We start from the raw sequence: 17,500 nt of genomic DNA, 5'->3' as shown, positions 1-17,500 counted from the left end.
CTTCTGATGCTTGCAAATTGCTAGAAATGCTTTTGTTTATTTTATTGGTTCTAATTTACATGATGCAGACGGGAGATAAAGTAACTCGTGGTTAATTATACGGAGCTGCGGTATTTGCTGATACTTGCAGAGGTTCCGATAATCGTTGAGGATATTTTTTACAATTAATATCAGTTTGATCCCAACTTCGGCCAGCTCGACATTGGGCAGTATGTCATCAAATTTCCATTTGAGGTTATAGATCTCTAATATAATCTCAAGTGAAAATCGCCTTTGGTGGGCATTGCTGCAACGTACATGTTGCCAACGCCAACACTATTAGATATACATATCTATATTTATAGTCCCAGGCTGGCCACTGGGTAGCCCTCTCTAGAGAAATACTAGTATAGGATGTACGATAAGAAACACAGCTCTTAGAACACATGGTTATGATCAATCTTTTCTGATACCTCGTTACATCCCACTTAACTTTTAAATATCCCTCTAAATCTTCTATGAAAAGGCAGTTGCTTGTCTTACATGGGCGTTAATTTGCCATTGTTCCTGCTAATCTAGATACTACAAGTTTACAATGTGACAAACAAATAATACATAAACACCAAAGAACAATAGGAACTATGACCTTTACCATTTACTCTAAAACTTCTGATAAGGTTATTACAACTTTGTATCTTACCAGGACTTTGACATATCACCTAAATTTCTGGGCAATGAAATATACATCATTTGTACCTTTGAGGGAATTTCTATCTTTCATCAAACCCTTGTCAGAGACGACCTCAAAGGGTTAAGGGTTATCACCTTAAACGTTCGACAAGAATTTTAATATATTGAGGAGCTATTATATTTGGATAATAGATAGATGATGATTTATTTGGAAAATAGATTGAAGATAATTTATTACTTTTAACGCTTCGTAAGTAAATGTTTGGCCAATGTATATATTGACTTTGATTTTGGTGTTTGGAGTCTTTTGTGTACTATACAAATATTCATCGGATCTTTTGTGTTGAGTGAACTGTTTGGATTGTGGATTATTAACTCGTTTATATTTATTTTAGAAGTTAAATTATCATAGTTTAAATATGTTTTGATAATTATATTGATTTTCATTAAATAATAGTTGTTTAGTTGAATTTGGAAAAAAAATCTTCTTTTTTACGTGGTGCTAGAGGTTCTCCAAGATTTAATTGATCTATATTTCTAAATTTATAGAACATTTTTATGTTATTGACCATCAAGTAAAAAACATGATTTTTATATTATCTTTTACATTAATTGCCAACTTATCTGAGTGTACTGAACTCTCTCAGTCCACCAGATTTATATAGTTTTGGTACACTATTTTGTCTTTAATTACTTCATTAAAAGTGGAACGTCTTCGTACGTTTTCTCGCAATTTATATTCTACAGAGTGATAATTCACTTAAAGTTCTGAGCAGGCACTTTATTTGATGCAGTTCAGCAGATCTTACTTGATGAATTTACATACAGATCCATTTGGTTACAAGGTCTTAGGTTGAATTAAATTTAATTACAGAATTACTTATCTCTTATCCTTGTGATCAGATACACTGTATCCGTTATTAGGGCTTGCAACACGCCAACTTGATGATGGGAAATTATATTTACATACATACACACACACACATACACACACACACATATATATATATATATATATATATATATATTTGTATTTCAATGCCGGCGTTAACTTTGCCAAAAATCATGAAAGATTTGTCCAAATGTTTTTTTATATTTTATTTCTTATATTAATAACAATCAAAACATTAGTACATTCTATGAGTTATTTTGATATGAATTACTCAAATACAATTATAGATAGTAGTTTTCCCAGTAATTGATACAATTTATTGGATCAAGTTAATTGGCTATAAATTTTTAAGTCTTCTGAATTCTGGTGTAAGGAGCAGCGGAGCAACGAGTAAATTGGAGTGATTTTTTAATTTGTTATGATGATTAGTGCATCTTGTTTTCAAAAAGCTTTTAATATATATCACCTTCATGTTTAATATATATTCACCTATATTCATCATCATGCAGAGATTTGCTCACGATCCAGGGTACACCTGGCATCATTCTAAGTAGATTGATTAGGTCCTCAGTACTAATGCCACATTGGATTTGTTAGAGCAGCCCCAAAGCTCTATTCTGTATGTCCAGATAGGATTTTTTATAGTTTTATAAATCAACACTTTGTTTGCGAGTGCTTATTTTAAATTGTGTCCGATAATGCTTATATCCCACGGAAGTTTATATAAAAACCGTATCCAAAGGAGCATTTAAGAAAGATACACGATTGATATCGATTTCGCACCATCCAACTGTTCCTCTGGGTTTGCGCAAAGTCGTTTGGTGTTAATCAAGATTTTATTATGTGGCAAACACTATGTCCATATCTCCATAATGTTCTTCTGTTCCTAGTTCGTCAATCCGTTTTATTGCTAGTAGTAATTTAACTATTATTCAAGCTGTGAATCTATAAAAGCCATTCGTGCGCGGAAGAATGTTGCGCTTATTGTGCTTCCGTTTGCTCGTAAAGTTATTATTACATTAGAGCCTAATTTTGTTACTGTTCGATGCAATAGTCGCTTTCGACCATTATACGCTTTCTATATGTGTTTTATATAGAGATTCAGTCGGAATAGACATGTGTGTATGAAACATACATATTTTTTGGCGCAAAAACCTACCTTAATTTTTATGTAGGGCCAAGACCGTGGGCAAGCAATTCTTAGTCCCGGGTACAGTCACAACCTTAGCCATCTCGGTATCAAGCAGTATAGTTTTATAGTTTTACTTTAGGTCATAGATCTTTGACATGCTTCAACATACACATGACGTTTTGTCTCCAAGTTACATAATTGTCTTATCTCTTTATTGATATTTACAGAGTTATATATTTTCTTCAATAAGTTTGGATTGTATTCCCAATCTTCGTAATTGGAATACTTGTTTCGCTTCTCATCGATACTTGGAATATCAACAAGGCCTGCTTGATTTCATACCGTGATAAACATGAATTGATCTCTGATGAAAATTTCATGAGATCTTTGAAAGTGCTTCATTATGCTTTAGGCAGTAATTAATATCTGATGTAAGGGATATATATATATATATATATATATATATATCTGTGTGTATTTGTCCTCTTTAGGACGTCAATATTTCATTCCCGAGCTTATTTATTGCCCGTTAATTAATAATTGGAAAAGTCGTCTCAATAATTGATTAATCAGAATGATTTCATATATAAAGAGCTGTGACAAATTTAAGTTGAAGCTTTGGTATCATTTGTAGAGCACTAAAAATTTTAATTACACAGATTAAGGCGATAATTATATTTTATTCTCTTTTAAAAAGTGGGTGTATGAGTTTTATCCTACACACAAATATATTTATATATTAAAAAATCCAAACTGGTAAAGAAATTATCAACAAAGAATACAAGTATGAATTTAGTTTTTTTTAAATTGTCATTTATTGTCGACATTTCGGTCATGTTCAAGACAATTGCATGACTAATGAGGATGACACTTCATATTTGACTAAAATATTTATTTAATTTATTTTATTATTTATTGATTTTTAGGATCTAATTTACTAGATTTTTTGAGTTGATATTATAAACAAAGGATTTCTATGCTCTGGTATAAAAATAACATTTCTAATAAGACTGCTATCTGATATTCTGAATATATTTATATATATATATATATATATATATATATATATATATATATAATCAACTTAGGCGTTTCCCTTAGGCCTAAAGGGAGGGTTTTATTCAAGGTGTGAGGTGACAAATTAAGCTTGTTAGGTGGAAACGCAACTCATTCTTGTTCCGTTTCGGCAATTCGTGAAAGCTTCCTCCTCTTTTAGATAAATTGAGACATTTGACTTCAGGCTGAATTATGTGAATAGATTTTTTAGATACATCATAAAAGAGGGATGGTTGAAAGGAGAAAAATTGGCAAGGGAATAGTTTTTATGGTGTTCAAATTATTATATAATTTTCTGCTTATTGTATCATTCTTATCTAAAGAAAAGACTTTGTTGCTCTGAAAATTCAAATTAGGTGTGTTACAAGTCTTACGATTACACAAAATATCAATTTTGTTTTATGTTACGAATATGTATCTATATCTAATAAATTTGATCTCATCTAGTCCTGTAATGATATAGATCTAGAATAAACTTATGAAATTAGTGTGAACTGAAAAAAAATTTAAAGTTCTGCACAAACTATAATAAAATAATCAACTAGTACAGTTCAATTTAAACAAGATCTTTTAACCAATTTTCTTTAACGAAACTAAAGACCTTTTTTCTTCAATCGTCTTCAAGTCAACTACTACCCTATTTCCAAGGTGTCACGTACACATAAATTATCTATCCTATTACACCCCTGTCCACCGACGTGCGTGACATTCGGTAAAAAAAATTCAAAGGAAGGGTGAAATTTGACACCCTCTGAATTTCGGCATTCACATATATATTGCGGTATCTCGTAACTTTTTTCGGTCACAAAAGCTTCGAGTTCACCAACACAAAGCTGAATTTATTTTACAGTGCGTTTTAAAAAGAAAAAATATCACATAAAAGGGATAAGTCGGCGTTTTCGGATTTTTTTTCGAGAATTTATCAAAGGAATTTCAACCCGACCCAGTGAACTGGTGGAGAAAATCGGCTGGTGGAAACAAACGATTTTATTATATAGGATTTACATAGGAGCAAAAAATGTTTACTTTGGTTTTTGCTTAGGATAGGATAGATATGAGAATCGATATTTTGAATTTGTTGTAGGTACAAGATTTTTGTAATACATAAGGTATTTATAATTATGCGAAATATTTACTGAATACTGATTATTATATACTGTACATAAATTTTTATTCTGTATAATTTGGAATTTGATTTTTACATCTGTTTGATAGATCAAAAAATTGGAAATAATATCAAGAAACTTTTTTTAAAAAAAAAAAATATATAAAATCCATACGTTTCCACTTCATTCAGTGTAAAATTAGCTTATCCTTATAATAAAAATAAAAAAAACAAGATATTTAAATTTACTGATATTATGTCATTTTGTAACAAGAGAACGCAGGGTTGACAATTGCTATAATTTTTATTGAATAAAATTGTTTATTTATATTAGTTTCAACTGAATTCAAATTTATAAACTAGTTTTTTTCTTGTTAAAAATGGCATTTTCATTTGCTTAAATATTTGTTTGGGTGACCTGGTAATTTTTACTTCTTACTTTCATCACTTTATTAATAGTTCTTATTTTCAAGTCTTTATGTAGAACTAAAAAAAAATAGACACGATTTCAAAAGGTTAAAAAGAGTCTATTTCTTGTTGATCGACCAGATTCAGGTATAAACTGCAACTTATTACAAAACGTACCTATATCTAGATGTTAAAAATGACGTTTTATCATTTTGTTTGTATAAATGTTATTTAAAAGCTCACTTTATTTTTTTTAATATTTTCTGTTTTTTAAGTAATACTACCCAGTAATAGAACCCAGTTAGGACATGGTGCCTATTATAACCTTCCGCTACTTTATGCTGGTCCCTGTACTTCCAAAAAAGTTGTTCCTATCTCGCATGACACGTTTTCTCGCTTAAGACGAATTTTCGGGCCGGTATCATCAATACGACCTTTCATGATTATACTTGTACCTTGCGGGTTCATCCCGGTGGAATAGTGAATAGATTTCAATCAGAAATTTCAGGTACTACACCCACCACAGACAACCTGATGTTGAGCAGTATTGACATCTGTTTGACTGAAAAATATAGATAACGATAAAGCCTTTATTGCATCAATAAACATTTCATCAGTATTGCCGATATAGGTCATCTTTCGGGGTTACCATCACAATGTCTTAAGTGAAAAAAACTTGTTCTTTGCGTTTTTTAACTAAATTCGGTATTGAATGCAGATCAGGGTTGTGTCTATTAATATTGAATCCTTCTGTATTTATATGTGGCCCTCTACCCTGTTACTTTGGCAATGCCTGCTCTAATTCTGGTGTGTTCAGTTCTCGTCGAATGCGTTTCGGTCACTTATTCGCGAGGCGTCGTTAAAATAATTTTGTAATAAGAAGAAAAAGCGTAATGAGTGAATTTTACTGCGTTGGGAAACGAAATACTGACACGACCATCTGTTCGCCGAAGCTTCCAGATGTGTACCGCGTGCAAATGTCAACCAGCATTTAGCTAAAATTAAATTAATTTCTGGAACAAGGCTATTTTTATATTTTATGCTTTATATTGCCACAATTTACATTTTTTCTTCTCACACTTCACTTGCTTATACTATAATATAATTTTATAGTTGTGCATCCATGGTAATATATCCTGTATTTCAGTACTTCTCAAAAAATTTATATAAACTAGGTGGAAGTGCTCTCAAAATTTGTCATGCCATTTTTTGAACTTGGCAGTAACTCCAAACCTTCGAAACGGTTGGACCTACCTTTCTCAAAAAAACTTTTTTGCCATTACTCCAACTTACCCTGCAGGAAGTTAATAAGCATTTATGATTCAATTTTAATTAAGTTTGCTAATAAATTACAAATTTGTTTTAATTTAATTATTGAAATATTCTCATTAAATCTCATTTCATTAAGTCTTACTTAATGAAAATTTTTGAATACAACTCTGTCTGCAAAAGATTAATGATCCTTTCTACGGGCGTCTCAACCAAAGGTCGTAAATTCATTTACCATATGTAGAATATTATTTTTATCTCAACTGGTATTTGAATTTGTACGTACTAAGTAAACTGTTTATTGGCACAATTCAAAATAAAGATGATACTAGAGAAATAGAATTTTTCATAAAATCTTGATCAATTATATTTTACTTCATGGAGAATAATAATATAATTTATTAGTTGTTACTCAACTGATATTTGAATTTGTACTTATATTTGTAATTTTTTATTTTGATTCATAATTTGAGTCTGAACTGTTTATTGGCATAATTGAAACTTAGATGATACTAGAGAAATATAATTTTTCCTATAATCCTGATCAATTATATTTTACTTCAGAGAGAATATTAATATAATTTATTACTATGTTGAAAAGTTGATGACTGGGCGAAGAAATCCTAAGCTCGTATTATGAAAATTGCAAATTGGATTTGGCACGTAATGTAGAAGAGACACTTTCTAGGGTAGTATCGTGTTACTAATTTATATACATTGAAAATGCAAATGATTATATAGGTATGTATATGGATACATAATATTTTCTTTACTTCGTGGGTTAGTCATGCAACTCTACCTAACCGCTTGGACCAATTTAAAAAAAGTGTGAACTCTCGCATAAATACAATGAGATTTTGAATTATCTAGATCTAGGTGGAGTAAAATCTAGGCTGATAAAAGCTTGCTCCAATTTTAGATATTTTGACGTCGTCTTTATATAATATCATCTACTGTTTATAACAATCACATTTATCATATGTAGACTTATGGGCTCTCTTTGGGCACATTCGAATCTACACTACACAACTCGAAATGAACCTTATTTGTTACATTAAAATATTGGATATATAATTCATTTCATCCCCATTCAAGTTGGTTATCTATATTTGGGTAACACGTATGTATCGCAAAGGACTCAATGTATTTTTTAATGATTTAGAAGATCATTAATTATTTTATTCTACAGAAAATCTTCCAAAGACAGTACTATTCATATCTTATTGCATTTAAATAAATTGTTAAATTTTCTCAGAATTATTACTATTTCATTTCTAAATTATGTACCAAACTATGCCTATTATCACTATTATTTTGGGACAATTACATCTCGTTGTTTAGTACAGTTTGAGTGTCGAAACAGGAAACAAATCCGTTATTCAGGAAGTTTCTTAAATAATTCACATCGAGTGTTATGTATGTGTATACGAATGCTCTTCTATTACTAATGAACATCCCAGTCACGTTTTTGATAATAGATGCAGCGGATATGGAAGCTACGCGGGTTCCATATTATCTATGTATAAAATATTTAAGAAAATAATATACAGTTGATTCGGTTTATACTTTGTAATTTACCCGGTTCTTGAACTTGAAAAATGAGATATTTTTATCAATCCAAAGTTAAAACTCCATATGCTGCATGCTGTCTGTCTGTTAGAAGATTTCTCTCCATACGTCAGAAGCACCAAAACCAAAACAAAGATAAACACGACAAAAATATGCGCCTCGTCGGTATAAAAATAATTTACAGTTCCACCGCAAAGATATAAAATCATGAATTCTTTCGACATAATAAAGAATAAGTTACTCACACACAGGCACACACAAACGAATATAATAATAGATCCAGATTTTGGCCTTATAGTAATTAACTAATAGAATTACAACCAGTTTTAGTGTTGTCCACCAATGAGGTATAATGTTTTTTTTATTAATTTTTTAATAATATGTTTTTCCATGGGCGACATCTATACACAAATAGTGTCCATAGACGACATTCGTAGCGAAAGGGTTAATTATTTAAGTTAAGTATGTGTTAAAAATTTAGTATAGAGTCTGTTAAATTTATTTTCATTTAATTTACAAACTTTCTTTTGGAAGACATTCCATTAATTACATGACTTATTATTTTATTAATTTTATAATGGATATTAAAATAAAACCCAATGATTTGCTTTTAGTTGGGGTACTATATATTTTATTTTAAATTTCTCTTAAAATTCTGTCCGTCAGCTGCACAAATACTCTGAACCTATTTTTTCTACTTGGCAGCAATAAAATAATTTTACAGCTTCTTGGTAAGTTTGTAAGACTAAAACCTCAAACTGTACATTATCATAGACCAGGAAAAAAATTCAAATAGGCACAAATTATATACACATTCAATGGTTCAAAAAATCTATCATCAAAAGTTTGATGTAACCTAATTAGCAATATTAAGTATATCTGGTACTGCGGAAAAAGAGTACCAGTTTTCAGACACCAAATAAATACTTTCAAGATTTTTTCCAAATTCCAAGATTTTAAGACCACCAACGATGTTTCACATAAAAAAAATTAATTACCGACAATAACATTAATTAGCTTTTTATTAAAATAATTGTGTTTGCACGTGCTTCCGCAATTTCACAGCCCACCAACAAACAGTTCATGTGCTTTCTGATCTAACTCAAAACATTTCCTTGTCGACGAACTCGTAAAATATCTATATAAAAGGTACACTGAAGGCTAAAATCATCTGGTTTAAGATATTTCAAGTCGTGTTATATAATGTAGTCCATTAATAAGACTCATGTACATGTGTTGTTTGTTCGATATATTTGATGCATAAAATATATGTTGATTGCTATGAATATTGTGAGGCCTTTTGATCAAACGTTGCTCAAAGACATCAGAAAACAGTGAAAATCACTCATGGGAAAGATTTAGGCTATTGGATAAAAGATTGAATTTTAGAAGCACTACAATCAAATGGTCTTACCAGGAAACTTGCTAATGGCATAGCCAACACCTGATCTGTTTTGTTATTGGCTTCGCAAACTAGTTTAGTTTAGGAAAATTACTGTTTTTCTTATTCTTGAAGCGCCATTTTTTCAGTCTACATCAATTGATTCGAATCCTTATCGATTTTTATATACAGTGCTCCACCAAGATTTGACCTGAGTACTTCTACATCAGTCAGTTTGGCAGATGTCATGTTTTGCCTTATATAATATTTTAGCTTTCCTTACTTTGTGAAACAATAAAGGAATCAGTATAATTTCTTGTCTCAAAAGAATGTCTTTTATCCGAATGATTCAGAACTTTTCTGTCTATCCACACTGGTATATATCCCTCTAGACTAGAGAAAAGTTTTTTGGTCGCTTTTATACGCAACATTTGAAATCCCTCTTATCAAACAGACTGACGTCGTATATCGTACACTATTGACAAAAACCCTCAGAGGCTTTTCGGAAAGAAGACGTTTCTAGACGGAGGATTTCTTGCGTCTCAAATTACTTGTTCTATTCTCTGGCTTTCATCGAAGGATCCATTGTAGAAATATATATATATATATATATATATATATATATATAAACTATTTTATGACAATACTTTTTGATGTAAATAAAAATCAATACGTATTACTTTTGTTCCTGGAGATATAGTAGATTTCACGATGAGCTTATAAATCTTTGTCTACCTTGTCGTAAGAGTAGATACATTTTATGTAATCTATTAAATAAATATCTTATTTTATAAATTCTAGTAAGAAAATTCTACAAGTTGGGATTTTTAATACCCATAATTTTATTTTCCCAATGTCAATAAAGTGACTTGTCAGACCAGCGTATAAAATTTACCAATTTTATTGTAAAACCACGTTTTCTCCAGTTTCACGCAAATGATGAAAACAAAATCAATAATCTTGTGTGCATTCATTCGTAATAAACCGTGTCTTATTCTCAGCACGTTTTTTGTTCTTTTATAAGACTTCGAATCCTATATTGAAATCTCTTAAATCAAGACAAGGCTCCTTATTGTACAAATCCCTCTTGGAATGTTCTTGGTATTTTTCTGAATCGTGGCATAATTCTATAAGATTGTGGAAAATCAAGTAAATACGGTAAAACGGCGATAATTTACATATACTTTTTAGATACATATACTTTCCCAATTATTTTTTATTTTTAATCCGTGCTTCCGCATTTTGTAATCAAAGGAACATCCATGCGTTGATAAAATAAGCAAGATCTGTTTATTGAAGTTCTGTCACAGAATAAATAAATCCCAAGACATTAAACATGTTCTCACGAAATTGTTCATGTTATTCTTATAAATAAACCAATTTTGTTTATATGAAATGCGTAATGGGTGTTTAAATTAGACGCTGGTGACACGTACCTCTCATGCTACTTTCTCCTAATTAAACATGACCTCAAATACTGTATTTTTTTTTAAAGTTTATTGATTAATTTATATGGATATTTAAACTATTGCTATGGGTAAATTTTTATTTACGATCTTCAAAATCTGTATCCTATATCCAAATAAATACAGCTTTCATATAAAGCATATGCTCTACAAAAACGCGTTTTGGCTTTGTTGACTTTCGTCTGGATATCGGAAAATATATTTATATTCGAAAATTTCAGAAGCATAAGATATTCGAGGTATATTTACATTATGTATGTTGTTTAGATAAGAAATTGAACAAGCGCAAGATGTAAAAAGTTGTTACATCACATTAAAAGCTCGGTATAATCTGTAAAGTTGTTTTAGCTTGCTTTTGGAATAATTTCATGGATTTAAGTTTAAGCTTTTAAAATATATAGTCTAAAATTTTAACCTAAGATTGTTGAATAAACCGAGTCGTTGGTTCTTTTTTTTTTGAATAGATGCATTATTGTTAAATTGTAACAAAAAATGTTCGTTATTAAATTCGTTGATAAATATTTTATGTAACATATTTGAGCATAATTTCATACTAAATATCCATCACAAGATAACAGAAGTTCATGGATAGTGTCCTGCCTGAAACCGGTGCGGTCATCTGCGTTTTAACCCGACCTCCGCGTCGTTTCGGGTTGGATGTCAATCTGGCCTGGCGTACCTACTTCACGTGGGACACAAAAATTTAAATTTATCTAGCACTCAAATAATTTTATTTTTTAAGACTATAAACTTCGACATTCTGACTTTGCAGATTCATCTTTCCCTTACTTACTTTTCATTACACGACTCTCTATTATCATAAGTTTGGCAAAATTCTACAGGACCACGCCCTGTGCGTTTAATTAGTAACTCCATATAATTGCATAACTTCCCAACTTTATTACTTGAAAATAAGTACAGTCTGGCAGTTCAAAATACAGTAAAATCATCGACGCCATCAGTCAAAAGCGAGTCGAGAACAAAAAAGAACATTTTTAATTGTGCCTTTGTCATCCAGAGAGTTCTTTCACATGTACCGACCATTATTAATGCATATTGCCGCAGGCAGTCTACACGTCGCCGACTGGAATTATATTATATCTGGCGTTCGTCTTCCATGAACGATATTAAACATTTTGACAAGTACATGGAGCAGACAACGAGCAATTTAAATGATGAATTCTATATGCCTCGATGCTCCTGAGAAGAAATATGATATAATGCACTCGTTTCCTTTGGAACGCTAGTTTTGTCGTTATGGTAATAAGATTTTAATCACATTAGTCCACAAAAATCTTCATGATAGTACAAAATAGAGAATACATCTAATTTTCAAATTTGGAAACTAAGTGGACATTGTAAGGCTAGTATGTTATTTCATAGAAAGCATCAGAGCATTATCCATTATGTAATCTATAAAACAGATGCATTTTATAAAAATGCTTGCGTCGTATGAAATTTTGAATGTGTGAGTATTTTATGAGATAACCAGATGTAATGCATAAGAATAGAAGTCGGAGATATATCAAGTTATGACTCCTATCCAGCAATTATCAAACGAATGAATGCTAACAGACACAGGATGTGAAATGTAGATAAATTTCCTAGGCAAGCGAAATATGGTTCTTGACAAATATTGAATAAATTTAATAATAATAATTTTAATTTTGTGAAGAAGACTCAATTTCATTAGATATGAAGGAAACTTACTGTATATTGGTCATTGGATCACACTGATCTTATTATTATCAATGTTAGAGCAAAGTTAAAAACCAAATACTTTTTTCTGATATAATTGTAACGAAATAATTCAAAAGTTATTAAATAGATCAATTTTTGACATCAATACATCATCATATTGCAACTTATTTCACTACTGAGCTTTAGGTTCAGTTGCATTTATAGTACAAAAACTATTATTAATTATCTTATTTATCTATTTCCAGAATGTCGACCACAAGATGAAATTCCGCAGCAAGAAAGGACAATTGCCTTTCGTCGAATTGAATGGTGAAGAATTGCTGACAGTGCCATCATCATGAAGGAGTTGTCCAAACGCTACGGAAAGGATCTGGATGCTGCTTTGACACCAGAACAACGCAATGTCTCCCATGCTATGGTAAATAAAATATATAATTTAAGTGAATTATGTAATAATTGTCGTTTTTATTTATTTTTATCCTAATTTATTAACAATCTCTGTTGATAGAGCATTGCTGGTCAAGAAATTTCATAACAAAAAGATCCAATATACAAAATTTCTTGCTTCATAAACCAGCCATAAATTATTTCATACTTAGATGAATACATTTTATATGCTCAATAATTTGTTCTGAAGCGAATTTAAATTTCTTATTTGTATAAAAAACAACATTTTTCATAATTATTCAGAAGTAAAATTTAACTCTGGCGCAATTTTATCTCGTGTTCCGCAGAAAGCCGGTACGGTTATCAGTCACTCAACCCTGATCGAGGCGTCGTTTTAGGTTGAGCGTCGAAATGGCGTACCGGTTTTAAGTGGACGCCATTATAGCGCCATTTTTCTTGATAAAAATTTATTTTAATTTTGTTAAAACATAAAATCAATATGAATAGTACAATAATTAATTTGCATAATAAAACATTACATTATTCACATTTTTCTAAGTTTCATCTTTAATCTTTAACACCAATTTAGAGACAACTACTACCCTCAATCATTATCCAAAATGTTGTTTATTTTATTTATCATATGATTTGATTTAATGCCTAATAGCTTTTGAAGAAACCCTTCAATATCTTCAACAATGGGTGTAGTTGTCTCAAATGTGCCGTTTCATGTTAACTCTGATACTAAAAATCAGTCGAGCGTCTAAATAAATACAGTAGGTTGTTGTTGTTTGGGTCGAGGGATTTTTACACCCTTGAGTATATTTTATGGGATTTTTGGTGACACTGACATGAAATCTGTGATATATCCATGACGCATAAGGAAATCATACATTCTTAATTTGATCGAAGACAAGAACAGTAATTCTATTAATAAAGATGGAGGAGAATTTGAATTAAATGATGTGTAATATAGTAATCAATATTTTTTAATTAATTTAACGAATTAACGAATGGACATTTCTACTTTACATTATATCCATAGATAAACAAGTATAAATTTTGATTATATCAAAAACTAATTCTTCATCTGAAGAACATGAAAATTCTACTTTATATTATATCCATAGATAAACAAGTATAAATTTCGACTATATCAAAGAAGTGATTCTTCATCTAAAGAACATGAAATGATTTTCACTCCTGTTTTATTTATTACAATCAGTACTTCGCTATCACATCTTTAGACCTAAAAATATATGTAAGTCAAGGGTCTTTTATCATTTAATTTTGTTTTTTTTTCAGGTATCCATGATTGAAAACCACTTGGTATGGATCGTTTACTGGTGGCGTACAAAGTACCCAGAAAGTGTCATCAAGGGATACAAAGTCAATTTGCAACATGCTCTTGGAACTCGTATTCCAAATGGAATCCTCAACTTCTTCTTCAAATTTGCTTTTGGACGCAAGGTCAGTTGAATTTTTTAATTATTGATATTATTATTATATTCACCTAATTTGAAATAGCCATATTTAAGCAGTAACTCTAATGGACCATAATTTATCTCTTACATTAGAACGGATCTTTCAATGGTAACGATTTATAAAAAGTTTTCGACAGTGGCTGCTTCCTTTGCGTAATCTGGCTTATCATATTTCAATGTCATCTTTAAAAAACCGCTCATTTATCTTTTTGCTTATTCTGCTGGCTGTCCATGTATTATTGTCTACGGAATTTTTGCCAGCAGGCTTTGATAAAATTGTCATAACATTTCACGTCGATGGAATTTCGTTTGTAAATAAAGTAATTGCATTCGGAGAAATTTTTAGGAACGGAAGACGAAATGGTAATGGAATTTTCATTAATGCGAGATTATTTCCTTATAGTATTTTTATTTAAGTTGTGTTTTTCTTCCATTATGAGTTTAGTCTATAATTTATCATCGGTTAACGATTTGTTTTGCAAAACTATGCTTTCCTGGCATGATGTACCATCCTACCATCCTTCCCTTCTCTTCGAATTGTCATTTTGAAAGCTTGTCCATATAATACAATACGAAGTCCCACATTTCGCGAATTTCGTAAGAAGTCATTCATCTCTTGGTTAGAAAGCAAAACATCGCGAATAGGTGGTTTCCATATTATCTATCTGGTGGGTAGGGTCATGCAGCACTCCTGGCGAATACTAATTATAAATTTTTATCTACACGATTTTATAATATTGCTTTATGTTTACCGCTAAAAATAGTAAAGGAGTTAGTGACCAAATTTACTCAAAATACAAGATTTTTCTTCAGTATTATGCACCAGCAAATGCATCTCGCCTCAGTTGTACTTGATTTGCTCTATCATTTGGTATGATGTAAAACTTTTTAATTGAAGTTTGGAGAATATTGGCAAAATTCAATAGTGAGCATTTTTCACTATATACATTAATTTTTACACCTGTTGCAAAGTCGACAACAAGTAAAACTGCAGGATTAAAAAAATAACTTTAAAAATACAAGAACTTTCCACCATTCTCAGGCACTTCTTAATTTTAATTTGAATAATTACTACTATAGAAAAATATTATAGTTGTAAATTAATACAAAAAAAGAATTATTGTTGTTGAAGAACAGGTAACTTGAAAAAATTAAAATATATTACTCTCAATTTAGATTAATTTCTAAACATAACAAATCGCATTCAATTAACTATACTAGGCTAAATTAGTATAAAATTAAATTAACTTCCAAACTACTATTAATTAAAATATAAATAACTGAAAGATAGCAATATATAAGAGGATCAATTTAATTTGTAACCCACTATTATTATTCTATCCTGGCTTTATTTTCGAATCTGATTTCCTACATAATTTGATATAATTTATGGTTCTTGAAGTCGAGGTCAATTGTATGCCAATATCTTCCAATTACTTAATTTACTATACATTTCATTCACGACATTAGAAATACATTCTATGAAACGTGATGATTTTTAAGATTATATCTCAATACGTTCTAAATTAATCCATGTAAAATATCTCTCAAGAAATGTTTCAGAAACCTACTTTGGGTAAACTAAATACGAGATATAGAATTTAGTAATGGGAATAATATTTTTTTATTAGAATAAATAAACAAATTGATTCTAGATTTTAAACATAAATGGTTCTTTAACTCTCTTATATATTTTTGATTATTAATATTTGTAATGCGAAATTTTTACATTTTTTTATATGAAACCGAAAGGAAAATTGTGTTAAAATTATTAAGGTGTGATCACTAAATTAACATTTTCAACTGCAATTTTAATTATTTTAAAAATATTTTTCTTTAAAAAAAATATAATAATCTCTTTCTCTTAGTTAATTTTCAAATAAATTTTAATCGACCATAATTAATTGAGATTACTTAGTAGCTGTAATTAGTGTAAATTTAAATTAATTTAGTTACTGAATCATAGTATTATGATTTTTGAAACATCTTATTTAATAATTTTAAAATTTAACAACACTCATATTAAAGTAATAAAAAATAATTATATATATGTAATTACTTTTATATACTTTTCGTGCACATATTTATGTTTTGTCATACAATATGATAATTAATATCTCATTGTTTTCGAAATTCTTCAACAAATCATTTCTTGGAAAACATTGATACTGGGATCATTCAACTTTTGCACATAAGACGAAGATTACTGATTTTGCAATTGCGTTGTAAATTATGTTTGCTTGAAAATCAATTGTTGACTTTTTATAACAATAAGCAATTACTTGAACAATGTTAATATTTTTGTCAGTATGAATGAAATGTATTTTGTAGCCACATAATCAGCAAGAATCCATTTTTGTCTATCAGCACCAAATACTAATATTTATTTGATATTAAGATCTAATTTTAATTTAAATTTTGAAACTGTATTTAGCTACATATCACACTTATATTATTGTTTGCGATATTGCATGCTCGCTCCAGTCAAATTATTTAAAACATACATGTGAATTAGTTAAGTTGCCACTTGAAAAGAGTACAAAAATATCAAAAAAAGGCAGAAATGATATTCTCAAATTTGTAGTTTATTACTGATAGATCTAGATTTAAATTTTTTATTATTACCAAGTAGTCAATTAATTGTGGCAATTTCTATTTTCACATGTATGTTTTAATTTTTCCTATCAAATCTGTGTCCGTGTCTATTCTGACTGTGTTGGTGACGTGTAGTGGTTCCAGGGTGCTAAGAAAGTGAAGGCTCAAGGAATTGGTGTCCACAAACCAGATGAAATTGCTGAATTTGGCAACAACGATCTCCAAGTGCTGAGCGACATGTTGGCTGACAAGCCTTTCTTCTTCGGCGATGAACCCACCACCGTAAGTATAATTGATGTAATTTTTTTTTTTTTTTTGAGTTGATGTAATTTGGTTAATGGTTTGATTTGTGTCTATTTTAGTTGGACATTGTCGCTTTTGCCAAC

General features: G+C 30.1%; 1 protein-coding gene across 1 annotated transcript; it reads left to right on the top strand.

Moving 5' to 3' along the window:
• Nucleotides 1–12,893: 12,893 nt before the first annotated feature.
• LOC113381088 (failed axon connections-like) lies at nt 12,894–17,494 on the top strand (the record flags this gene model as incomplete). Its single annotated transcript, XM_026620073.1, is given in 5 exon segments — nt 12,894–12,963; nt 12,966–13,066; nt 14,341–14,505; nt 17,250–17,396; nt 17,477–17,494. Coding segments are annotated over 5 exon segments (486 nt in total), but the record flags the coding sequence as incomplete, so codon positions are not given.
• Between the last annotated feature and the right edge of the window lie 6 nt (nt 17,495–17,500).

Source organism: Ctenocephalides felis, unplaced genomic scaffold (genome assembly GCF_003426905.1).
Source record: "Ctenocephalides felis isolate EL2017-DRISC unplaced genomic scaffold, ASM342690v1 CF-g0.4_SCAFFOLD_02567, whole genome shotgun sequence".
In the NCBI taxonomy this organism is placed as follows: domain Eukaryota; kingdom Metazoa; phylum Arthropoda; class Insecta; order Siphonaptera; family Pulicidae; genus Ctenocephalides; species Ctenocephalides felis.
The sequence above is the reverse complement of the archived record's forward strand: the minus strand, read 5'-3'. Positions and strand labels throughout refer to the sequence as shown.